General features: G+C 39.4%; 2 protein-coding genes across 3 annotated transcripts in view; one reads left to right on the forward strand and one right to left on the reverse strand.

The window, feature by feature from the left end:
• The window catches only part of CCDC146 (coiled-coil domain containing 146), an 82,084-nt gene extending 58,967 nt beyond the window's left edge, over positions 1 to 23,117 (forward strand). The window contains exons 9-19 of the mRNA XM_075081451.1: positions 450 to 636; positions 4,363 to 4,458; positions 5,618 to 5,788; positions 7,125 to 7,213; positions 7,333 to 7,497; positions 9,901 to 10,125; positions 10,763 to 10,991; positions 17,388 to 17,516; positions 18,996 to 19,133; positions 20,545 to 20,793; positions 21,999 to 23,117. Coding sequence (XP_074937552.1) covers positions 450 to 636; positions 4,363 to 4,458; positions 5,618 to 5,788; positions 7,125 to 7,213; positions 7,333 to 7,497; positions 9,901 to 10,125; positions 10,763 to 10,991; positions 17,388 to 17,516; positions 18,996 to 19,133; positions 20,545 to 20,793; positions 21,999 to 22,202 — 1,882 coding nt within the window. The 3' untranslated portion in view covers positions 22,203 to 23,117. The remainder of the gene's footprint in view (positions 1 to 449; positions 637 to 4,362; positions 4,459 to 5,617; positions 5,789 to 7,124; positions 7,214 to 7,332; positions 7,498 to 9,900; positions 10,126 to 10,762; positions 10,992 to 17,387; positions 17,517 to 18,995; positions 19,134 to 20,544; positions 20,794 to 21,998) is intronic.
• A 372-nt stretch (positions 23,118 to 23,489) lies between these two features.
• GSAP (gamma-secretase activating protein) overlaps positions 23,490 to 25,980 on the reverse strand; it is a 49,204-nt gene continuing 46,713 nt past the window's right edge. For both annotated transcript variants that reach the window (XM_075081452.1, XM_075081453.1), the window contains 3 exons: positions 25,307 to 25,411; positions 25,078 to 25,171; positions 23,490 to 24,050 (listed from right to left, as the gene is read on the reverse strand). In XM_075081452.1, the coding sequence (XP_074937553.1) occupies positions 23,950 to 24,050; positions 25,078 to 25,171; positions 25,307 to 25,411 (300 nt within the window). In that variant the 3' untranslated portion in view covers positions 23,490 to 23,949. The remainder of the gene's footprint in view (positions 24,051 to 25,077; positions 25,172 to 25,306; positions 25,412 to 25,980) is intronic.

Consider the following 25,980-nt stretch of genomic DNA (forward strand, 5'->3'; position numbering starts at 1 on the left):
GATTGCAAACTTTAAATGATTCTTTCTTTGCAGAGGAAGATATATAGTTGTAATTGTGGCCATACGCTCAGCAGCACTGCTTTTGCCTTTAAAGTTTTGTATTAAAGGATAGTGGCACTTTAAGTTGAAATATTTGAGTGAAACAAACATATAAATATTTCCTCATACTAAAAAATGTGCATTGTTCTTAAAAGTAATAATTTCTCTGGAATTTTTAGCATATTTAGAACAGACTGTGAGACCTCATTGTCATCATTAGGAATATTAAAATTGATTCAAGTAATAAAAATGCTACCGTTCTAGGTAATTTGTGTCAGTAGTCTATGAGTTTGTCTTGCTGCTTAGCCATAATGATGCAGTACTCAAAACCCATTTAAAGGATCATGTCTGTTTGCATACATATCTTGGTCAAGTTACCTGTTTCTAAAATTCTCTGTCTATCTATATAGAGAAGCTCTGGAAGATAATTTAAATGAATGTGTCTTGGAGAAAAAAAAGCAACATGATATTCTCATTCACAAGCAAACACAGAAGGATAAAGAACTGAGAAATTTTAAAAAGATGGAGTTACAACTGAGTATGATTTACCATTCCTTGGAACAAGAGAAGTCACAGCATAACAGACTCAAACTAGAGGTCTGTATGAATACATTGATCATAAGAATTTTAAATTTTCTTGTAAGAAATCTGTCTATGAAATCTTTTGACTGGTCCTGAAAGGGGGAAGGGGAGAAAAGTGTCAACAAACCTACAACTAACAAAGAAACCTCGAGGTGCTCTGGCTGTAATAAAAATACTGCATCAAGATATATTTGGGCTATTCTTAAGAAATGGATTTTAGGGTAGGAGCATCCTATCAAGGAGAACTGGGAGATTATATTGACACTGTGGCATCATGTCTTCCTTTAAAGCACTGTGGGATTGTGGTCATTTTATGAGTGACATAATATAGCGACTTGCCCATTGGCACCAAAGAGATTTGTAGCAGACAGTAAAGCCACGTGCTGCCTGACTCTCAGATGATGAAAAGATATATCTTTTTAAAATTCGAAGGTTGGTTGTGCATTACTGTAAACAATTTATATAGTATTTAATTTATTCCAGGGGACAGGAAACCAGCATTACATAAAGTTTGGTAATGAATGATATGACATAATTCCCTATGGTCTCTTCTGTTCCACTCAAATTTCATCTTCCTCATTTCCTCCCTGCATTGGTATTTCACCCATTCCTCCTTCCATACTGATTTAATCTTTTCTGTTTTATTTGTGCCTTTTGCTATGCTGATTTCAAAGGGCAGTCTAATTCTGCTTGTTTATTCAAAACATTTCCTTTCTTTTCTCCTTCCGAATATCTCTTAACAATTTACTTTGTCTATAACTTTTTGGTATTCTCTTCATCTCATCACTGGTTCTTCCATTCTCTCTTTCTTAAGCTTTTCTCCTATACTAGATCCTTACTTAGTCTAAGTTGCAAGTCAGTGTTATAAAATTAATCTTGCTTCATCAGGTGAATATTTTTTCACAGGAGAATATCCATTATGTAAGTTAAAAGCACAAGGACTTGATGTTTCCTACCTAGATACACAGTGTCATTGACATTTCTCTTGGTCCTTCTAGGCAATTCAGGGCAGAAAAGAAGTCTTATTTATATTACTGTAAAGTGTTAAAAAATAACTATCTGATATCAAAACCCACACATACTTAGCTTTACTATTTAAACAACTCTAAACATTACTCAATATTTAATATTATTAAGTCATAGAAATTTTTTTTCTCTCTCCTGTGAAATTCCTCCTGAATTCACATGTGTATTAATTACCCGGTAATATAAGCCCACCTGGGAGGAGTGAGGAAAGCTTTATAGCTACACAGAAAACTTATAGATTGAATTTCCTGAAATACTGATTAAAGCACTGGCTCATATTCCAGACTTTGATCTTAAAGTTCCTACTGACTTTCTGTTCAGTATCAGCTAAGAGAATCTGGGAAACGGTATTTTTTTCCTGTGTTCCTATTGAAGAAATATGCCTGACGGGAGAATCACAATAGTTCTAAAATCAAATGCCATAACTCACTGACAGCTCTGGTTAGAGTTCACTGTAGAGTCTCACTGTTTGGTGAGATCCAAACCCAGCCCAACCCAACCCCTTTACACTGTGTGAAAGGGTAAGAGACCTGTTATGAGACCCTTAAAGTTTAAGGTGCGTTGCAAAATATTCCCTCAGTGCTAACACTAGGTTGTCCTATAGGCTTGTATGTGTCCTGCAAGTAGCATCATCATGAGGAGTGGGGGAAAGGGAATGCCAGCAGAGATAGTAGTGAAATTCTATGCAGGATTTTATTTCAGAAGTTGCAGGATGCTATCCTAACACAAACAGGCCATGGCAAGATAGTTGTTTTAGCCTGTCCTCCCATGCTCTGTTTTTTCTCTGATTGCATTCTTGACTCTTTTAGAAAAGCAAATGTGAAATCACCACTTCTCTGCAGCATGGTCCATTCAAATGCAGCACAGGAGTGGCAAGCTTGATTCTGCTTGGCTTTTGGTGTCTTGAGGCTATTTTAATTTGGAAGACTTAGGAGCACACCTAAGAAAAGTTATATTATTTTAAGTAGTTAAAGTTCCTTGAACTACTTAAGAAGCCAGATTTTTATTTATTCAGTGTGATTCCAAGTGAAAAAAATCACAATAATTAATTGCTAGTGCAAAAATGCTATTGCAGAAGCAGCAGTACATCAATGTGTGTCCCCAGATTTCTCCTACTTTAAGCCAAGTTCTAAGCAGCACGACTGTTTTGTAGAACAAGGAAGTTACAGGAACACTTCCTTCAAACGTGTTTTCCTTCTTAATAAGTTGTGAAAGGTCAGCTATTGCTAAACACCAACATTCTGTGTGAAAGAGAACTGGCTGCTCCAGCTACTGCCAGCCCAGAGCAGGACTGCTGTTCCTCTGCATGCATGCCTTCGTTTTGGTCAGGCCAATGCAGAGGTGGCCAAAAGTGCCTAAGTTTAGTCATGGCTTATGTGAACAAAAGTCCTTAATAGATTAAAGAAAGATGTTTATATGAGCTTTCTACTTTTAGACTCTAGAACTTGATGGCATCTTTAGAATCCCATCTTCAAAATGTGGAAATGCCTACTTACAGCCACTACAGCCTTTTACACAGCAGAAGTGGTAACTAATATTTGCTCCACATAAAGGCTGTGTTTGCCTCTTCTACAACAGTGAAAGCAACTGGCTAAGAATAGGTTTTATTGCCCTTTTAACAAATCTGAGTCAAACCAAATCAGAGTTGGCAGCTGAAACCAAAGTAACTCCAAAGGTTGGTCTTTACTGTGCCTCTTGTTTTCCTTTCCCTTAATGCACGTAAACAACATCTAATTTTATAACAGTATCACAGAAGTGAAAACCATAAGTGCAACATCTCATTATTTATATTGAGGTATAGTGTTTTGAACTCTAACATCTGGTTGAGATCTGAGGGAGATACCAGGGGGTTGCATGTTTTATCTTTGAATAGCTTCCAGATGTGTCATTCAATGTCATTTTTCCCCCCACCTGTATGAATTCCAGTTAGGGACAAGTAACATATGCCTGCATAGTTAGCCTGCTGTATTTATTTCTTACTTACTTATAAGCATAAAGAATTTTTAAGTCACTGTGAGGCCAAGACAATGTTTCACCTCATCAGTTATATCACACAAGTAGTTGTAGTGGGATTGTTCAGATATATTTTAATCAGAAAGTAGTTTCTAATGTATCTTCCTTCACACATTTTAATTTTAAAATCTGACTGAATAAACAAATTTTCCCATATCGTACAGGAAAAAATAATACATAACTGTTGTTGTTAGTTTTGACTTTCTAGAGCCTAAGGAGGAAAAAAAAATCTTACTTTAATAACTAAAAGCAAAAACTATGATATCAAATGTACACAGATGTGAAATATTGACCCTATTAAAATCAGCGGTAAATCTGTTTTTTCCTTCACTAAGGTCAGAATTTAACTCAGAAAATCTTTTGTGCATTTAGAAGGTGTGACATCTTTGCATAGTCCCTCTTTGGGATTATTTTTTTTAATGATGGTTTAGTTGCTCAAAAACATAACCCTTATAAACTCAGTACTTAAACAGGACTCTGTAAAGTTTAGTGTTTACAGTTAAATTCTTAAAAGATAAACTTGAGAAACTTGAACATGTTGCTGAGGAGCTCTACTCAGCAAAGAACTCTTGGACTAGCTTTTGTAACAAGACAGAAAATTCATTTCTTAATGTGTGTAACTACTTCAAGTAGATTATCTGCAGTTTACATTTTTCACATCACTTGTTTGCATCACTGAATGTGCTTGGTTTATTTTTGTAGGCAGAAGCCATCCCTAAAAGTAATAGAGTATTATTAGAAAGACGACGAGAACTGCAGAAGGAAATTGAAATGATCAAGAGAAGTTTAGCTGAACAGGTGCTGAATTCTGCTTTCTCATACTTTTTCATTATAGTAGTTGGTTTTCAATCATGAGAATAAAGGGACCGTTTGAAGAAAATATGTTGGGAGCTTCTAGTTGCAGCTTTCTGGTGACAAAACATGCGATAGTAATTTTTTCCATTTTAAAGACCACTTGTCATATTTTAAAAAATTGTTTTGGTGTTACTGGTCACATATTGGAAAGCAGAAAGCAAATCTACTTTCTAGATTAAGTCTTTCTGAGTATCATTAACTGCATTACAGCTAGAAAAATGATGCGTATAAATTTCCTTTGGGTATGGCACAGTGTCTTCTTGAAACAAGGACAATTCAGCATTTGTACATAATTTTTCATCTTCATGGTTTTGTCATTTGTGGATGTGTGTCTGTACTCAGCACAGCCATACATAGTGTGGAAATGCAGGTCTCAGTTATTAGAGCATTAGTACTTGCTACTATATAAATGACTTCATATGAAGCAGTTTATTTCTTCAGATCATACCTCCTTATCTTCTTACCCTTAGATCCTTTCTCTTTTTGTGCTGTCTTTGCATTTGTTAGCATTATCAGGTGGGATTCAGCTTGTGTCTGAATACATATATGTTCAGTATTTACATGTCACTATTTGTGTATGGGATATGTATCTAACGTGCCACGATCATCAATAACAATCTAGTCGTATTCAGTGGAGCCTAGGAAGCCATCTATCCACCTCCTCCTAAAGAGGTGAGCCTACGCTCGGTAGATCAAATAGCTCTTTAAAGGTCACTGACTGTATTGACTGAATCTCCAACAAGTCTAGGCTATTAGATACTTTGCTCCATTTTAAATGTCTAAATTTGGTTTCTTAATGTGAAAGCTCAGTGTCTTCCATCGATGTGAAGACCTGACAGTAAACTTATTTAAAGATTATATGGCTATAAGGAACCATTCTGCCCAGTGGGCAATAGCTGAAAGACATGCTAGACTGAGGAACAGAAATGCTTCTAGGTGATAAAATATTTTCATGTGTTATTATAGGGATCGTTCATGGTGTTTCAGCTGGTCTTTTAAAGCAATATTTTCTTTTTAATCCATGTAGTGTGTATATATGTGTATTTGCAGCTTTGGGTTTCCCAACACTGATGCACGAGGAATTGAATTTAATTTTCTTTAGGAAATGATGTCAGGTATGGATGCCCACATATTAGAAGAATGTATCGCTGAAGAAGGCCGGCTTTTCAAAGAACAGGAAAAATGCAGAGATGAGTTATCCAGACTTGTACATCTGACTTGGCTCAAAGTTGAAGAGAGGGAACAGAAATCTAGGGATGTTCAGAAAGCCCAGGTAAAAAAAGATCTCATATAATTGGAAGACTCTTCTAGAGTCAAAGCTGATATATGGAGGAACTAAATTACTAGTGAGGAGAGCCTTATGGACCCTCATTTCCCACATTACTTTAAAGTTCCATCATAGCACAGGTAGCTCACAATACTGTGTAGTTTTATTACAAATTAAGGTACAGCACAATAGTATATTAAAGTATCATGCCACAATTGAAACAAGGCATTTGAAAGGACATTTTCTTTCAAGCCTATGGAATAAAGAGGCAGAAAAGCAGATAGCTTCAACTGAGATTCTTGGAAATACAGCTGTTTTATTTTACAAATATATGGGCATTCAAAGATAAACAGAACTGCCACTCATTCCAAGGAGAGGCAGTGATTTTTGTTTCCCTGACACATTTCCAGGTGTAAATTGTTATATTACTGTGAAGAGAGATGGAAAGAAAACTCTTCCTATGGTCACAGAAACTAGGACTATTCATTGGATTTGCTGCTTGCAGTTTGCTGGCATTATAATATCATATATGTGCTGTGATGTTGCACAGTTTATACTAACTACTGGGTTTGTATATGGGGACAAACCATTTATGCTTCCACAATGTATGTCTGTATTCAAATAAATTATATAAGCTAGCCTTCTATCACTTTGGGAAACTTTGTCTATAAAAATTGGGGTAAACAAACCTGTCAGGCTTTACACCTTCAGTAAAAATCAGTCCATAAACAGTACAAAGTAATGAACACACACATGCCCAGAGTTGCAACCCAACATCCATCAGCTTTTTTAATACCAGTCTCCTGCTCCTGATACCAATGGGAGGTGAGAAAAGGCCTGTTCATTGGAGGTTAATGACACAGGCTATTAAAGACTGAACATGACTGAAATCAAAAGGTCCAGAGCCATAACAAAATGTAAATGTATCATTCCACTCAAGCATCAGTGATTGCTTAAAATCCAGACAAGAGTAAAAAGAAAATTTTATTTGAAAAGGTACAATTTCAGTGGTGCATATGCCAAATAATTATATAGAGATTGAACCAAGAGGCTGATTAATAGAAACTGTAGAACTCCAGCTACAAGGGAACAAGCATTTTAAGATGCAGCATCAAATCATCTACATTAATAACGGTTGTTGTAAGCTTAATATACATAGAAAGGCTGTGTTTTTTAATGTTGTTAGAGTAAAAGCATTTCATTGTAATTAGAATAAATTCTTAGAATAATCTCTCTTCACTGTCTTTTCCTCATGTAAGAGGAATAGCTGTTCTGAGTCATTTATTTGAAGATACTTCTTTGATTTACCTGAAGTGCTCACTGAATTCTATTTCAATTTCAGATACAACTCCAAAATATTGTTAAAGAGATAAAAAGAAAGGATCTTGAAATAAGAGAGCATAAAAAGAGGAAAAGAGAAATCCAAAACCAGTAAGAAAACAATAATAAGAATATATTAGCTAAAAAATGCTTTTTAAAACAATTTTTATCCAAGTAATGTATGCATCAAATTATAATAATTATTTCTTTCACACTTGTCGTTTTTTCAGACTCCAAAGGTTTGCTAAAATGTATGATGTTATCCAAAAGGAAAGGAATAAATGTATAAATTTGGTGCATGCTGCTCAGCAGAAAGCAAGTGAAATTAAAAACCGGGTAAAATTGCTAGGAAATGAAATAGAAAATTTAAGGAATACTCTTATAACCAAGGAAAGGTGAGTTTTAAGTAAGCTGTAGATCACAATTATAGAAATGTAAGATTACAAAGAATCTTGACAATGTAGTCCAATTTCAACTATGCCTATATCATCCTTGATCATCCTGATTTAAAAATAATCCTGATTTTAAAAACCTGATTCAAAGGCCTTTAGCAACAGCCTTATATAATCTGTTCCAATTTCCTGGCACCCTAACCCTTCAAAATTATCTCGAGCATCACTGCTTGGCATTAAGCGTTCTTGATGTTTGTCTGGCTACTCTCTCACTTTCCTGTCCTTTGAAGAGATAAATTGTCATTACATTTCCTTTATATCACAGTCCTCAAGCTTCTAGTATCTGCATTATCATGCTGTTTCTTTCAATATGAACAACACTGTTGTACTCACACTTGCTTATCCTCAGACAGAAAGAGGTCCAACACATATGTGATTCCACAAGAGACTAGTGCATGGTACTGTTAAATGAGTCACTAGCTAGTAGTGCGGCTGTCTAATTATTAAATTAGAACAAACTGGGTTTCTTAGTTCAAACTCAAATTGAAGTTTATTGGGTAACATTTTTTTCAGATTAAACAAAACATGGTTTCAATTTCCAGGCAATCCTAGTCTAAACGAAAGGTAACAGTCACATCAAAGAGGATGAGACAGAAAGTGGATGCAAGTGGCTCTTTTTTTCTCCAGACCATTATTCAGTGGCAATGTCTTTTGGCCATCTTTTTTTCACCCTAGTGATGATATTCTGCAATATAGGGAGGACAACAATGTCTCTGAAATCAGTTGTCAGGAAAGTAGGAAGCTAGTGAACAGTTAACTGTGTATGCAAAATTGCACAGCCAAAACTGGGCAGTTTAAAAATAATTTGATTTCCACAAACCTTATTTTTTTGGGTGCCAAAAAATTGCACAGCCAGGCTGAAGAATGCATTCAGGATACATTCACTCAAACTCTATTGTGAATCTCCAAGTAGCTTGATTTCAAAGTCATGCTGGAGGTAGCTAGAAAAGAAGGGGAACTTCAGTGATTTAAGTTATTCTGTCAAGATGCACAAGCTGACTTTGTGCTAACATTTTTGAGGCCTTCCCTATTAATTACTGGTGAAAGGAGGGGGGAAAAGGCTGACTGTTACATATTTCCTGGATAACTCCTAGTCTAGAAACATCTAAGTATGTCAATGACCCTACTCCAGTAAAGATCCAACAGGCATTTTGATCTCTGCAAACCTAGATTTAAAACTAGCAAGAGGGACTGAGTTATCAGTAACTCTTTTGCCTATGGAAAATATTTTTAATCCCAGTAGTAGACCTTAGTATCATGGTATCACTGACTTAACTGCAACCTACACAATTTGGAGGACAGACAGAGTATCAGTCCAAATAAGAGAAAGGTTTTTCAGAAAATATTTAATAACGCATTGCATTTCTGCAATACTGTCATGCTTTCAGTCTGAAACTTGTTTTACAGAAGCTTAATGCAAGTCAGTAACACCCTGTGGATCTGGAAAGTGTTAGACACATGGGGGAAATGAACCGGAAAGAAACTCACCGCTTTGTCCAGAGCAATTCAGCAATGCACTGGTGGAGCCCAGGAGGGGAGGCAGGATATTTCATCTGCAGTTCTGTATTTTAACAGGAGACTCTGCTTCTTCTTTCACTACCCCTTTTGTACATTGACATGAATGTCTGCCCAGTGTAGATAAAGTAGCGATACTTGATCAAGAAGTGATACTTACCACAATCAAATGCTGTAACTCTAAGTTCCGTGTTGTGAGCAAATGAAAGATCCATGTGGCAACAAGAATTTGTACTTTAAGTGAGGGACCATCATCCAGTGGCCAGCAAGGTCGCTGGAAATAATGAGTTGTGTTCTTCACTTTCACGGGTCCATAACATGATCTTATCACTAACCTTTCACTGTGATTTTTTTTTCTCGTCTGTCGAACAGGGAAACTGATAATTTTCTCTCTTCTGTGAACACTGTGATACATGGTTTTATAAACAAGACCTTTGAATTGTAACCACAAGATTATTTAAATTGGCTCTTTTAAATAGAAGGGCAGGATTTCAACACATTAAGACCTTGCATCCCAATTTATGCTTCTGCTCTTGAACTTTTCTTGTTATGTTGCCTTGGGCTACCCAGTGGAGAAGAAAAGAGCTGTAGTGCAGTGCTCCATTTATAGCATTTTTGGGGGCCATAACCCAGTTCTTTTCAAGCTGGAAAGAGCTTGCAGAGAGAAGCTCTTCTCAGAGAACTTTCTACTTGTAATGCTTTTGTGAAGCAGAGTGACATAGAAGATCCTTTGTGTATTTGAGGAATTAGTTTAAACTCTGCTTTTAGTTGCTGAAATTGCTTTCAAATTGAAAGGACTAAGAATTTTCCTACTTTTCTGTTATCTTAAAGAAAATTGCAGAAACAACATTTGAAGAATACAAATAATGTAGCGATTACAGAGAGTCTCAAAAATGATTATTGCAAAATTGTACAAATCGTGCATGAGATGAAAGAAAAGAAAAAGCAACGGTGTCTTGATCTTGAGAAGCTTACCAATATGGTCACCTGCATTGAAGAGGAAACTCTGCAGCTACACAAAAAATATGAAAGGGCTATTCAGCAACAAAATGAGAGGTATTCTATTCCTGTAAATTTGATCAAATATAGTGTTTAATTCTGAAATTCATGAATCAACGGTGTTTTTCAACTTAGGAGCACTAGAAGTTAGGAATACTAAAAGGCTGCCTCTCTACAATGTTTCACTAAACAGGCTGCCTCACTGCAATGTAATGCTTTGCACTACACAGATGTATTTTTCCATTGATGAAGTTGTTAATTCTTCAGAACTGTTATTAAAAAAATATGGTGGATTGGCTAGTGAATGCCTTGAGAGCTTCCTTTCAAGCTTTCTGCTCTGTTTGTGCTTTGTGAGCATAGAATGCAGAAGATGAAATCCAGCAATATGGAAGATGTAAAGCTCCCTGATCATGGTACTCCATTTTTAAACGAATGCTGTGGAAGGCCAGAAGAGCTTTTAAAATTAAATGAGAGACTAGATCAACCTTTGCAATTGTTTGTTCTCTGATTTTCACATTGTAATTATTTTCTTACCTATTTAAAATGTTGTCATGTTTTTAAAATAATATTTGTTAGATCTCTGTACGTTTTCCCAGATTATTTCAAGCCTGCCAGATATGTTCTTGAATGGAATACACTGAATATAAGTAAATTTTTAAAAAAATGTTACATTTTCATTTTGGGTTTATTGCAGTGGTCTTATGCTAAGAAATCGAGAAGAAGAACTATGCATTTTATATGAAAAAATAAACATGCAAGAGATGTTGTGTAGAAATGGAGATATTGAGATGCAAGTTATGGATGAAAAGATCAGATTTCTGAAGCTGAAGGTAGCTGAGAAAAAGAGACAGATTAAACTGTGGTTGAAAGCACTCCCAGTAAAGAATGCCTTGGACGCACATCTGGTAGTACTTCAGATACAGGTTGGTGGGGAAGCAAGCTGGTTTTTTGTTCGTATTGCTCTGTATTTTAAAACTTAAGGTAATTTTATAGGAGAAAAAAATGTCTGCATGTATAAGGTTTGTTAAAACAGAAAGTTCAGTAGCACACCTCTCTAACAAGGCACTGATGTTTGTAACTTCAGATATGTGAGTTTCTATGCTTTTGTGTTAATGGCTGGTACACTTGGATATGCACATGCCAAATATTTCCTGGATATGGAATCCCAGCTAACCTTCGCCTTAGCCTGAAATGTCAGTATGACTAAACTGGAGAATGGGAGTCATGGGGGAAAAATGGGAACGTAGATAAAATTTGTTAAAACTGTATTGATGGAGGTAGGTGGAGGGGTGGGAGATATACTTAGCTCTTCAAATTTCTAAAATAATAACTCAATTCACAGTTGACCCTGAGCCTACTCTGGAAACTCTGCTGCCTACAGTGATATAATCCACATACATTTTCTTCTACACAAATACAGTGTAAGTTTTAGTTCTAGTTACAACATGACATTAAACAACTAACAAACTGCAGTGTTCATCGTTGTTTGGGACATTCTTTCCTTGCTTTCTGAAATGGCTTATTTACTTTTGACCTTATCTCCAGATGGTAATTTTTTCCGTACATACTCTCTTAGTGTCTGCACAAAATCATAAATTAGGGTGTACCATTGGCATTTGTAATTGCATCGATGGGAGCCGTGACTCACTGTTAAATAGTGCTTGCACTTTTCTGTTACTTCTGGTCTTTTAAAGAAATTGCATGCTCTGCTAAAAGAATAAAATGTTGCATGATACCTTATGCAAATTGTACCCCGAAGAACTTTACCATGCTGTTAAAGGTTTAATTCATGAACAGAGGGAGTATGAAAAAAAGATGATAGACTAAAAGGGAAAAAAAGATATTTTCAGGTCAGATTTAGAGTGAGACTGAAAGTCACTGAGTCAAATACAGTAACAAAATGCAGATGATTTTTGTGAACTGACAGAGTTCACAAAACTGACATGAAACTTTGATTTTTCTGTTCTGCATTTCAAAAACTTTCTTCTTAGTGATGGTGGGTCACGTGAAGCCTGAAGTCACCACTAAAGGGAGGCTATTTTTACAGGTATTTTGAATCTTTTTTCAATATTGACATAAAATTAAAAAGTAGGAAAATACAGAGTGGCGTGATATTACACATGGCATAATCTTAATAAATGTTCCCAAGTCAGAGATTTTCCAGTGAACAATGGCAAATAACCTGTTATCAGCCTTTAAAACGTAACTAGATACTGTGATTATCGAATATTATATAGTTCAAACTGGCCGTTAACCCAGCCATCTCCTTAAGCTCAACCGTTCTAGCATTAATACTCTTCCTTCCACTGCCAATAGCCATTATGTCTAGTGAGGAACAGTTTCAAATTGTTTGGCTTTATCTTTATAATTTAAATGAAAGCCGTAAGACTGCGTCTGAATTCTGGTGTTGGTTGCCAAATTCAGAATGCTAATTCCCATACCAGTTACAAATCTGGCCCAATGTTGAAATCCGACCCCACATCTGTTCAGTTATGCAAAGGATCTTACAATAATGATCATTTGCACAAGACTTTGACTTGAGGTGGTGAATACAGACCTAAATCACTTGTGTTGTCTGTGAAACCAGCCTCTGACACCAACCTGAAGTCTGAAGAGGTGGTACCAGGAGCCGCCTTTTGACTACCATTCGTCAATCTTTCAATTTAGATAATTATAAATGTTCAGAGAGAGGATCAGTGCACCACAGGACTGTGAACCCCTGATTTCTATCAGAGACCCTTAGACCTCCTGTAATGGAGCCTGTAAATCTCTCCTGTGGGTTTTTATTTCTTCATTCTGTTTCATTTTCATTTCTTCATTCTGTTGTGCCCTTGTGGAGCCTTGTAGGAGCCAGCGTGCTCAACCTTAATTTCCTGTTAGGAGCCCACAGAACAAATGTAGTGGTACCCAAGTGGTACCCATTGGGAAGGGGAAAGCACAGGTCAGGGCTGTGTGCCAATTCAGGAAGAACAAAAAATTCACCTGAGTCTCCTATACTCCTGTACTCCCCTAATCTGACAGAAAAAAATACCTGGTGAGAATCTAAGGTGGTTTCTCCTGGGCATAAAACTACGTAACTTTTAATTGGGCCAGCACCTGAAGGGACTGTTGCCGCTGACTGAAATGACCCATGAAAACTAAGCTGCCTTCATGCATCAATGAGAAATACTTAGCATTAATCATTAATTAGTCCAACACGTAGACCTGCTGAGCTGTCAAGATGCTGTAGGTGCGACTGCCATGCCTCAGAGTTCAACTAACATAACAGGGACCGACAGTTTCGTTGAGGCATTTGGCATCAACTTTTTTCCAGGTTTTAACATAATCCCATGAAATCTCCAGACTACATCATCACGGTCATAGAAAAATGGGGCTTGTAGAGAGGCAGGGTTTATCTAGGCAGTCCTGTGCCTACTCCAGCACAGGACTACCTGTTGTTCCTGAAAGGGCTAAGCTGTGCTTTAAAACTGCCACTGGGAATCTCCAGTTTCCCCAGCAAGCACTCCGACAGCTTCCTTAACAGCGGGAAGATTTTCTTAACGTTAGCCTGCATATTTCTTGCTGCAGTGTAAGCCTATTGATTTGTATTCTGGCCACCAGGGACATGACAAACAGATCATTCTCTTCCTCCCTGCAACAACATTTCGTGTTACTGGAAGACAGTTAACCATGTTCCTCTCCCATTCTTTTGCTAGGCTACACAACCCTGTTCTTTAATTCAGCCCTTACAGATTTTTCTTAGATCATTCTTTTTTTGCATTTCTTTTATTTCTGGCAACTTGGTGTTTATTTTTCCTGAGGCGCAGTGCCTCAGGTCAGTGGCTGAGAGTGAAAGGATTAATTCAGAAATCTTGCAGGTTACATTCCTGCTTATGTGTCCAGGTACGATGGTAGCCTTTGTTGCAACATGACATATTGATTCATCTGCGTGTAAATTTGTGTAACAACCAGCCCCTTTTTAAAGAAAGAGTATCAGTTGACCTTGATTCTGTATTTGTACAGGTAAATTTTCCTGTCCACATGTAGCACCTTGCACTTTTGTTCAGACGTTTTTTCAGATCAAGGTAATTTTGAATTTGAATCTTCTCCTCCAAAAAGTATTTGCAGTCTCTCTGAGCTTAACCTCATTCTACTGATGTAGTACTTACCTTATGTTTTCATCAAGACTCTGTTTCCTTAGCTTGTTTATGAGAATATCATCTGAAAGTATATCGAAGCCATGTAAAAACCAGTATGTGTGATACCTACTATTTGTCAGCCACACAAATGTTAAATTATCATAGTAGGAAATTGGGCTGGTTTGGCATTACTCAACACGCAACACAATAATTGGCTGTTAGTCACACCCTTTATCTTTTCTAGCTACCTACAAAAAAACCCCTTAATCATTTCTTCCAGATTTATTCTTCAGAAAGTGAAGATTAGTTATCTATAGTTTGATAGCTCCTTTTCCCCCATTTTTAAAAATAGGTATGATATTTGCCTTTTTCCAGTGTGTTATGTACCTTGTCTACCTTCTTTGACATTTCCAAAGTAAGCAGCAGGCCTCCCCTTGTTCAGACCGGTCCCTTTGTCTGGGCACGTGTTCCCTCTCAGCTGTTCACCCTTCCACACTTCCTCCTGACTGTTTACAATCAAATGTAGAGAAGCCTCTTTTGTAGAGCCTCTTCCTATCCCCTGTATCAAATCCACTCCAAGAAGGGGTTCTTTTTAGTTTTAAGACTCAGGATCTCTCAGAACTCAATTAAACACTGCAAATTAGGAGGAAATAAACATGCCTATAGTCACATCACTTCAGCAAACACACACACAGCGTGTTTATTTCTAAACGTGCTTTGTTTTCCACACTTTTGGATTAGCCTGCATCTAATCACTCCCAATTCATATTACATTTAAAAGTAAGTCAAGTATTTAACATGAAACTTTTCATGGATTTTTTTTTTTCTGGTTCAGACAGTGTTTTTTCTGCTAGTCCTTCTTCTTTAAGGTAAAAATTCAAACCTGCAAAATTTTCCTTGGTGAGCTGCTTCCTAATCTCTTTAAGGTACCACTGCCTCCAACAAGACATTTTCACCTGAGTTAGTGTTTGAGACATTTGGCCCCAGAGCTGAACCATTACTGGAAGCATGGCTGCATCCTGTTTGTGCTGGTCCTGCTCTTACATTCTTCCGCTCTGTGTATTATCGGGATTGCGTTTTAGTTGTTTATGATTAAAATAAGTAAATCTTTCAGTACCCCTGAAACTAGTTACGCACTGAATGGCATTCATTTTAAACTGAATCATGACTTGAGAAAGAAATTGTTCATTACAGTTATTTAAGGTTTTTACTTTGCCAGCTCTCAGACAAAGTGCAAAAGAAAGAGTTGCATGATGCTGTTTTTTTAATGAGAAAAAGAAGTGTTTAAGACAAATATTCTGGTAATGTTCCATTATCACCCAAGATCTGTCAGTTTTCCTTTTTCCAGTTAAACATGACTTGTTAAATTCCAGTGAACAAACCCCACCCCTGTAGCAACATCTAAACATTTACGTTGTCTTTTTGCTGACTGTTCACAACTTTAAGAGCCAGTGACCACTTATTTCCATAATAATATCATCACCAGCAATTGCTAGTTAGCATTTATAGCAACCTACCTGGGTTATGTTACATCAGTGCTAATAGATCAAGGTTGGGGAGACAATGCGCTGATGGATGGCCAGGTGCATAAAAAAGCACAAAACCCCAACACTGTCAGTCCTGATTAAATGGTGATTTTATGGTGATTAAATGGTCCCAGTCACTCCTTCAGTGATTATTTATGGGAAGCACAGATGTCCATCTAGTGTATTCTCGGAAGTGTTATTCCATGGAAAGGTCTCACATTGAAAAGGTCAGGGAACACCTGCCTCTGTGGGTTCCCGGGGCACCACATTGCTCAGTGTCACCACTGAGTCACTTCAGGACAGTCACAGAACATAGAAAACTTGGATGCCTACAGCAATGAGACCTTCAGCGCTAACCAGTGGGAAGAAGGACTTTCAGATTTAACTTGCAACCAAACTGTCAGGCACTTGCATCCTTCCTACGTCCCTAAATGGATCCTGCAGGTCAAACAGAAGATTGTAGGAGAAGATAAAGGAAGACCTCCCACCTCAAAAGTTTGGTGTATTCCTGAGGATAAAAAAGGTATCCTGAAGACAAAGCAGCAGGTGGGACCCAGTTTCTGGCAGACAGCAGGGTTTGCTTCCACCCTGCAACTGTCACACCCTTGCCTCCTTAAAAAAAAAATATTTAAAAAAAATTAAAGTGGTTCATAATCCTTAGCATTAACCCTCTCTGCTCCAGCACAAGGAAACCTTGTCTGTTAGCACTAAGTATGTCTGCGAGATCAAACTCTAAGGGGTGAGATAGGCAGGGACGTGCTCTGGCGGTGAGTCCCAGAGGAGCCCCAGGCGCCCACCGCTGCCCCAGCACAGCCACAGGAGGTGCCAGCTCGGCCAGGCTGCAGAGACCTGGGCAGGGGCGAAGGAAGTGGGCACCAGTGGGGGCTCCCACCCTTCCTGGTGCTCCTCTTCCTCCTCAGGACAGAGGCGCAGCTGTGACAGGTCTCAGCAGCTGTACTCCATCCCCCCACCTGCTAACAGCAGCTCTAGAGGGTGGCCCTGAGCCCACCTCACTGGGGCCCACAGGACGTGATTTGGTACAAACCACCTGCAGCTTTTCCTCCAGGCCAAGAGGGAAACCGAAGAGGGTATTGGCCCATGGGACAGCCTCATGCTGACTTTCCAAACGTGATGAAAATTATCTTCCAGCCAGGGCTCTTGTCGAGGTACCTGGTGGCTCAGAGAAAAAGCCTCTTGCATGTGGCAGCACTATGTATACACAGTTTCAGGTGGTTGTGTTGCATGTAGAGAAGGAGCCAAGGGAACAGGCATTCAAGACAGTTAAACCATTAATAAGATGAAGCTGATTTGTATTTGTACATTATAGGGATGACCTTCTGCGACACAATCTACTGTTTTTTCAAATTCCCGCGCATTAGCAATAGAACAGGAGAATGACGTACGTCCACCTCTGGTTTCGTACAGCAATGTTTCTGTGTTTGACCAGCATGGTTTTGCTTAGTCTTACGCCACCCGAGCATCCCAAACATCTCCCAGCAAGGCCGGAGACTTGCTTTGATGCACAGGAGTTGGCAGTGCAGCCACCCCAGCCGCTTTAGTGCAGTTCCCCTGGTGTAACGAGACACTGAGACCTTCCACCTCTGGTCATCTAGTAATAATGGGGCTTTTGGCGTCTTGTGTGCAAAAATAACCATTGCGGAATTTTGTTTGCTAGTATTCCCAGTGCAAGGACAGGATTAAACAGATGGAGGAAATCTTTGCTGACCCTTTGAATGAGAGTAGAAAGCGAGAGTTGGGAGGGAAGGACCCATCTCCACCTGAGCTGCTAAAAAAGATTGAGCAGGTAACATCACTTCTCACCTCTCAAGCTCTCACGCTATGATTGACCTCATTTCTAAAAAGCAGATGGTATCTTTTCTTTTTAAAATAAACTTTGTGTAAAAGGAATTAGGTTAATTCTGATTGGCTAATGGGAACCCCAGCCCAGCATCCACCTTCTAAGACAACTGGGTATGGGACGTCTTGACTTCTTCCAGCAGAGGCTGGTGAGCAGGAGCAAAACACGGGCTCCATGCAGTAAACCTGGCTCTGCAGCATCCACTGCTAGCTGGTCCCTTCGCATCGTTGGCGCTTCAATGCAGACCGTCCTGCTTCACTGCGGGAAGGCACAGAACAGGCAGCAGAGCAAAATAAATGCAAAATAATAACAAACTTGTTCCTCTGGAACTGGCTCAGGCTGCGAGCCGGCGGCAGTCTCACCACCCTCTTAACAAAGTCTGCGTACGGGACATAGGATCAAGCAAACATCCTTCTCGGGCTTTGGATTTGCTGCTTAATTTTCATGCTAAGCAGGGAGCTGCAGAACAGATCTTCATGGAAGAGGCAGCCCAGCCAGAGGAGGCTTCAAAATGAAGCATTAGGTCCAATATAAAAGCCTATTTCAGGGCACCTCCTGTACGGTGTATGGGGCAGAGGTAAAGGAACGGAATGAGCAACCATGATGTTTTCTTAGATATTTTTACCTGTTCCATTTACAGGGGCACAAACCTCCCCCACTGTATTTAGTGCCTGGGGAGGATTCACATGGGGCTGTGAAGGTATTAGGGTCGGGGTGAGCTCAGAGGAGTACACGCCTATGTCCTCCTTTTGAAATCAAGTTTGTAAGGATTTACCATGAACACTTCTGTGTGAATTACTTCAGCTTTTTGCTTTACTGTCCCACATTCTTTTGCAGGAGGGAGCTCTGCATAGCCAAGCAGGCTAGAACACAGCCTGCTACTACCAACCCGTGCATTAGAAAGCTCGATTTCTTGGGGTTGTGAGATAAGTTTAAATGTTCTTTTTCAGTCTCCTTGTGATTTTAAAGTGCTTTTAGTTGCACAGTACTTTCTTTCTTAGTCTTTGGAGCCCCTGCTTTTGGGTTTTTTTAGCAGCAGGAGGGAAAAGGCATTTAAAAGCAAGAGCTGAAACCTCATTATGGCATAACTTAAGGAACTAGAAGATTAAAAAAAAAATTCACTAGAAAACCCCCATTGTTTTCAAGAAAAGCACAGCAAGGCGGTAATAAATGTTGTAACCCCCTGCCCCCAAAAGGGCCCAGTCTGACATGGAAGGACTGCATGACTGACAGCAACCAACCGAACCAACTTTGGCCTGATACTTGGCAGAAAGGGTGAAAATTTTGAGAAAACTAATGATGAAGTGATTATTTATGGCTGTTCACTGGTATTATTTCAGCAGCTCTCAAAGCAATCACAGCAACACCTTGTGTTGCAACTTCCCCGTCATTTACCTACACCCTGTGTACTCCTTCTCGCTGCAGCTAGAGGTAGAGCTGGTGCAGAAGGAGGAGAAGTTGCTGGAGACAGACTTTCTCTACAAGCACGTTTCCCGGCTGATGGACAGAATCCGTGCCGTGGCTGAGAACGAGAAGCAGGACACATTGCTTTTAGCTAAAAGGGTAAGAAGGGCATTGCACGCTTTGCTTGCTGGCCCAAACAAAATGAATCATATCTGGGCAAGAGGTAAGATGACTCACTTGCAAATTACAAAACTAGTGGCTGGAAATATTGGTAGGCAAATCATACGTTAGACTTCAGAAATTGTAGACATTTAGTAATAACAGTAATAGAGACATAGCAAGAGCTTTAGGTGACCGTACTTTCTTTTTGAAAGAAAGTTGCATCATTAATGGTACCTTTCACCAAAATATAGGATAAGTTATTTTTCGGCTTGAGTGCTTATTAACTTGGGACAATCCTCCTTTTGCGTGTGTACTTCACAGCCCTTCCACCACGAACACGTTATGGATAAAAAGAAATAGGGAAAAGCCAGGTGAGTTCTATATCCCTCCAACACAGAAAAAGATAAACTCAATAGCTGGCTCAAAGTTTCTTTTTTATTTAGGTAGGGAGAACCACACACAAAAGAAATATCATTTTCAGTACAGTTACTGCTATACAGTTACAGCTATTTCCTTTTAACTGCCAGTAATATTGTTTGGGGAAGAGCAAAAATCTCCTCACCCCTGCCTCCTTAATGAAAGAGCTCCAAATAGAGCAGAGCTGAGTGAAAGACAGAAAAAAAATGCTAAGCAATTAATGTAAAACACGGGCAGGGTTGATTTTTTCCCCTTAGGCACTAGGTTTGGCACTCAGAAAGGCTTAAAACAGAACACATCTTTATAGCAAATCTTCAATTTTCCACAGAGAAATAACATGGCTGTTATTTGGGTTTGTGAAATCATAGCCATGGGCTAATAAACTATGGTAAAAATGGCAGCGTGCCAGAAGTTACGTTCAAATGCTCTGACTCTCCCAACTCCCTGTTAGGCACTTAAAAAAGAGTATTTGAGTTTTGTTGGGTATTTGAGGTTTTTTTGTTTAAATCATCCCCAGTCAGACTCAAGGATTCCTGTCCCGTTCCTTTTCTGTTCGTCCCCCTGCCAAGGATAACTTCACAACTCGCAGCCCCACTGTGTCCACGTTATCACTTAATTATCTGGTAAGGATCGGGCCTATTACACCGTTACTACAAAGCTCATTGTGCACAAGGTCACCGAGAATCAGGGCACCAGGCCTTTGAGGGCAGTGGGAGCTTTGCTGCTCAGCTGAAAAGGGAGGAGGTAATTACAAACCTGCTTTTCGGGATCTTGGAGTAAATGCGACTTTTTACATTGCCAGTTTCTGTAGTTCCGAGTGTACACAGAAACACACGTCCTGTTTCATTAAGTCATTTTCAAGTACAGAACTATTTTTTAAAACCGAGCCAAGCTGGACTTGTTGTCAGGTAACTAATGCTTACCTAAGTGTCACACCCAGCAAGTGTTTAAAGGGAAGCCCTAACTAAAATGTAGTTTTTACTTATTCCAGACAAACGAACTGCAGAAGATGATAAAGGACAGAACCCAGAAGATGATGGCTCTTGTTGCAGAGCTATCCATGAAGCAAGCGCTTGCCATTAAACTCCAGCAGGAAATGAGAGACAAAGAACGATTTTTGATGACTGTTTCATCAAGGGTTGATCAAGGCCTTCCCCCTCCCAAAGAAACAGAAAATGAATGGTTGAAGGTATTGCGCAATGAGAAGATGCAAAAAGCAGCAGCTGAAGCCAGAGCTAAAGTAAGTTTTTGCGTATGCTGCAATTAGATCTTCAGCCCCATCTTCCCACTGCTCTAGCTTGTCTTTCGGGAAGAGCCGTGCTGGCTCACTGCGCAGCTCTTCGCTCCAGGAGGCAGTGGAGACGATAGTGCAGCTACTAAAGCAGTACGCTGCGGGGTGGTGGAGCTTTAACTGCAGCCTGGCACGCCGCTTAGAAGCGGTCATTGAATCTTAGGCAGAGAGCACATTACACTAGAAGGAAGACTTACCTTCAATTATTAAAGTAAGTTGTGTGACCATGTTTGGGGATGACGGGTAGGATAGCCCTCGGTGAGGTATTGCTTTCCATCTCATTTCAGGGAAAACTGCAGAAGATGGGGTGTGGGGTTCAGCAAAAATAAGTTTAGCACCTTCCACATACCAGATGCAGCAAATATCAGATCAGAATTAGCATGAAATCAGATTGCTGGGCAAGGCAGCCTCAAATAGTGCTTCAAACTCTACCCTGTGGGATACTATGCCTCCTTAGTTGAGACCATCAGCAAGCCCCGAGCAGAGAGCTCCCAGAGAAGCAAAAGTAATATAAAAATGAGCTTTGTAGACTGAGGGAACTCTTGCTGATGGGAAATAAACTTTGCTACATGAATGTTTTAGTTGATCACTCCAAGGGAATCTGAAAGGAGCACAAAGCTGGGAGAGGAACACACTGTGCATACACTTGAAGAACTTGAAGTCACTCAGAAGTGCTGCAGCAAACCTGGTTTAGAAAAAGAAACTTCTCTGTCACTAACACTTCTCCTCATGCTATGACTCAGTTTCCTTTCAGTGCTACAGATACAAGCCCACTGCAGTAACTGTATTCTTGAACAGCTGCTGCCAGCATAAATACAGCTATGTTCTGAAGCATCAGAACAATTATCCCGTTCCCGAGATGTTCTGTGCACACTTACTACAACTTTTTTAAGTTCATCTAATCTGTTTTCTTCACACATAACATGAGCATTACAGTCTCAGCTGTATGTTATTTAAAAGGACAAACTCACAGCTATGTGGTCAGTAACATGCTTTTCTTTCAGTGAACACATAGTACCCCTCTGGGCTTCCTGATCTGCAAAGGATTAGACCAACGGTGCTTCCGCTGTTAGGCATCTGTACGCTGGCTCAGGAGTGTACTGGAGTTCTAAAGCATGTAAGCACTATGTGTTCAAAATGCATTTCCTTCACAGCGTGCTGCCGAGGAGGAACACGCTGCAGCGCCCGGCTGTGTGCACACGACAGCTGAACAACGCCCGACCGCCTATGTCCCAGACGACGAGCACAGTCTCCCCTTGCCACGGCCCTACGGCGCTCTGGCTCCTTTCAAACCAAGTGAACCCGGTTCAAACATGAGACATTTCAGAAAACCTGCTGTAAAGCCAATTGAAATCTGAACAGACAGCACCTAAAGCAGGAGAAGCTGTTACCGGTTGCTGAATCGTGAGAGTCAACAGCACCGAAGGAACACCCGTTCACGTTTAGCCGAATTCCATATAGAAAACAAATAGTTGTTAATGCCAGAAGCGTAGCTAAGTAGCCAGTGATACAAGTTCCCTCCTCCTGGCTAGGAGGGGCTGGGTATCCCAAATGCAGTGCAGTATTTTAAACTGTTAAGAAAAATAAGTCATCACCATCCTACACTTTTGTTTTCAAGGTAAAGTTTTATTGCATCTGATTATATTTTATAATACATTTCATGAAAAGGCTAGAAAATCTTCTTGTTATTAATATAATACAAAGTCCCCACAGCTTATACAAATACACCAGCAGAGCTTTCTGCAGTCTGGGACTGGGGTTGATGCTTGCCAGACAAGTTTTAATTATATTGAGAAAAATGTTCCTTCCCTCCGTGCAGTTACTGAGAAAGCTAAATCTCTTGCTGCACTGATGGCAATGACAAGGGAATGGCCGCGACCTTGCCAAGCCACTCCTGAGAATCAGATCTTTTTGACTCACTGGGTGGGAACAGGAAGCATCAGTGGGAACTGCTCAGAGAGAATATCAGAGGCTGCTGTTGAAAACCTCCAAAATCTATCAAATTGTCAATGAGTTTCACTAGTTTAATAGTCTGAAACTTTGACAGACTTGTTTTTAAATCCAATAGACTGCAGAAATCCTCCACGTCCAAACTTGAGATTTCCTCTGCATAACAAATCACTATATTAAATTAATGTCACAGTTGAGAACCTAAAAAAGAAAAAACCAAACCAACCAAAACAAAACAAAAAACCCAAACTAAAACAAAAAAACCCCACCCAAACCAAATAACACTGGTTCAGTTATATATAAATAAATGTTGAAAATGAAGGAAAACCAACGCTCATAATTTCTTTCTGAAGGTGAGGTTTGAACTGTAACACTAACAGCTGTAAGGAAAGGTTTAAGTAAAACTCTGTCCAAGTCACCGTTAAGGTAAATTTCTAAAGAACTTTTTTCTTATCCTGTGTTGCTTACAATATATTATATGTATCTTAAAAAAAAAAGGAACAAAACCCTGTCACATGCACTTTAAGAAGATTATATTTTGGACTAATTACAGAACCAAATGTATTAGAATCCGACTCCAAAGGCAGAAGCACGTAAGATAACACCTGACCACCACAAGGCATTACTGATGCATTATATACAGAGACTGATTCATCATTTGTTATTCTTACCTGCTTTACATAAACACAAAAAGAAATCCTTTCATTAATCTAAATGAGTAAACAGTTACTGGTTTCTTGTTACAGTACAATACAGCTGGACTACCTCTTTCAGGATTGCCTATCTTGTTAAAAGAATTTACATTAATACCAATTTTCACAGTGTGTTTTGATACCCGCTGTAGTTCCAGTTATTTGACCACTTCAACATGAAACAACGAAACCACAGATACCTTCCATCAGAAACCTGGGTTTGTGTCAGACAAATTTCTCTAGGATTTATCTAGAAGTCAGTGATTTCAGCTTTAACACGTTGCACCAAACACTATTTTGAGCAGCTTATGTCAGTAACGGTGGCTACACAAAACTGCAGGTTATTTTGGAAACAACATGACATTTAAGTTTCAAGCAAAGACAGAAAACAAGCTGCTTGCACACTTCTGTGTGAATACTTTTATGTAAGAGCACCAGTTAGCTTCTTCAACATCACATTATTTCAGGAATATTTGAGGCCCAAAAGCGTCACAGTGTGTTTGAGTGCTGTTTCCTCTACAAATCTTACATTAACATGATCTTGTTTTTCATATGGATGCACACCTAGGAAAAAATTGCGAGGAAGTTAGTACTGACAAAGTCATAAGTGTTCTTCTACGCTTAGTCCCGCAGTCTACTAAACATCTTCATCTACGATACTGGAAGGTAAGGTAATAGATGGAACTGTGTTTTCATTTACATAAAATATCTGCAGCTTTCAGTGGAGTAATTTAGATGCTCATCCATGGCAGAAACTCTCCCGTTAGTGGGACATAAGTAAACGACAGACCATCTCTGGAGGCCACTAGGGATTTCCATAGTAATTCTACACTGGAGATCCAAAGCAAGATTCAAGCACAGTGGCTGTTTGTGCTAGTACATAAAATGCACCACAGCACATTCTTGTATGCTTCTTTATGCTTAAACTCTTTTTCCTCCCTGAATGGGATGAAATCCATACATGGACAATCCTGGTTTAGCATTCAGGTCCTTATCCTGACTTTGTTTTGTTTATTAGTGTAGGCATAGCCAGTAATGTTAAAAAGTTTAACGCTTCCTTTAATGCACCTTGCTCTTTCAGTGGAATTCAAAATCTTCAGATGCTTGGGGTCACTGTATGAAGGAAGGGCCCTAAAAAATTTGAATTTAATTTCAAAAAAAGGATAAGTGTTGCAATTTTAAAAAGTGCCTGTTACTTCAGAGCACCTTCTAACACGTTTCTGAGGTGGAAGATCTGATTCTGGTTGCCTCTTAAGCCACCACACTGTATAAATAAGGAACGAGCCCTTCTCCCCATTCAAATACAGAATAACAGCTACCACCATGCTGTCATGAACCATGTTTCACTACATGTGTTCTGAAAAATTCAAGTTTGCCAACTGGGTTCAAGACAGAAAGGGTTTGGATTAAAGGATGTGCAGTGAAGAAGCCCCCTGACAATTCCCCTCAGCAGAAAAGATGAACCAACCTGTGTGTTCAGCCATCACTGGAGTTTTAGAACTCAGTTATGTCAATATAGTCAGGATACAGTGGAGCGTGACCATCAAAGGGTAACAATTACTGGTCTTCCAAAGTACAGAATTAACATTACCTTGATTCTCTATCTCTGCCAGCGTGTTAGTCAGGTAGTTAAGTGGCAAAAACTCTACGGGGACTGAGTGTCTCTCAGGGATAGGCCTGCTACACTGTAAGGGAGAATATTTCAGGTTAGTTCACAAAGTCGCACAGTGCCAAGTTTCAGTGGCACAGTCTACAGAAAGGTCAGGAATTTCAACACTGTCAAAGCAAAAGATTTAGAAAAACGGCCTGCGCGCTCTTACCTGCCTGTTCCCCAGCTTCTCAAGCAAAAGCTTCACATATTTCCGTGCAATGAAATTAGCATTTATTGGATGATCCCAAAACTGGCGGACCTTTCGACCAAGAGCCTAGTAATCAAAAAACAAAACCCCAAAAGCTGAGAACATAAACACAGGACAGTGGAAACTTAGGTGGGGGAAAGGAGGAAAAAAAACAGAAACAAAATCCAGGCTGTAACATAGAGTGCTTTGCTTTCACACACTTTCTGATGACAGAAGCTAAGATGTCATTATTTTTAGCCACGGAGCCTTCCTTTAATAGCCAGTAACTAAGAGATTACAATATGCCCCCAAAACATGGGAAGCAATCAAAACCTTGCTGCTCAGTACCTGCTGAGCTACTCAGTAAGTCTCTATCGATCAGTCTGTCCCCTTACCTCTGTCCCGCTTTGTATGTATACTTAAATATTAATTGAGGCTTAAAATGACCGTTTATCCTTTATGTGACTCTTTGGTTTAGATCCATTCTTCTTCCAAAGAATAAGACAGACGCCCCATTTCTCAATGCTCCATTCAGAACAGGGCTTCCCTCAGGCCCAGCCTAAGGAACCTCACCAAAGCAGAATGCCAACAAAGGGGAGGTACTCGGAATGCAATTTGCATCCCATTATTTAGGACATCGTCCTGGGAATCTATAA

This window comes from Phalacrocorax aristotelis, chromosome 1, assembly GCF_949628215.1.
Source record: "Phalacrocorax aristotelis chromosome 1, bGulAri2.1, whole genome shotgun sequence".
NCBI classification, from domain to species: domain Eukaryota; kingdom Metazoa; phylum Chordata; class Aves; order Suliformes; family Phalacrocoracidae; genus Phalacrocorax; species Phalacrocorax aristotelis.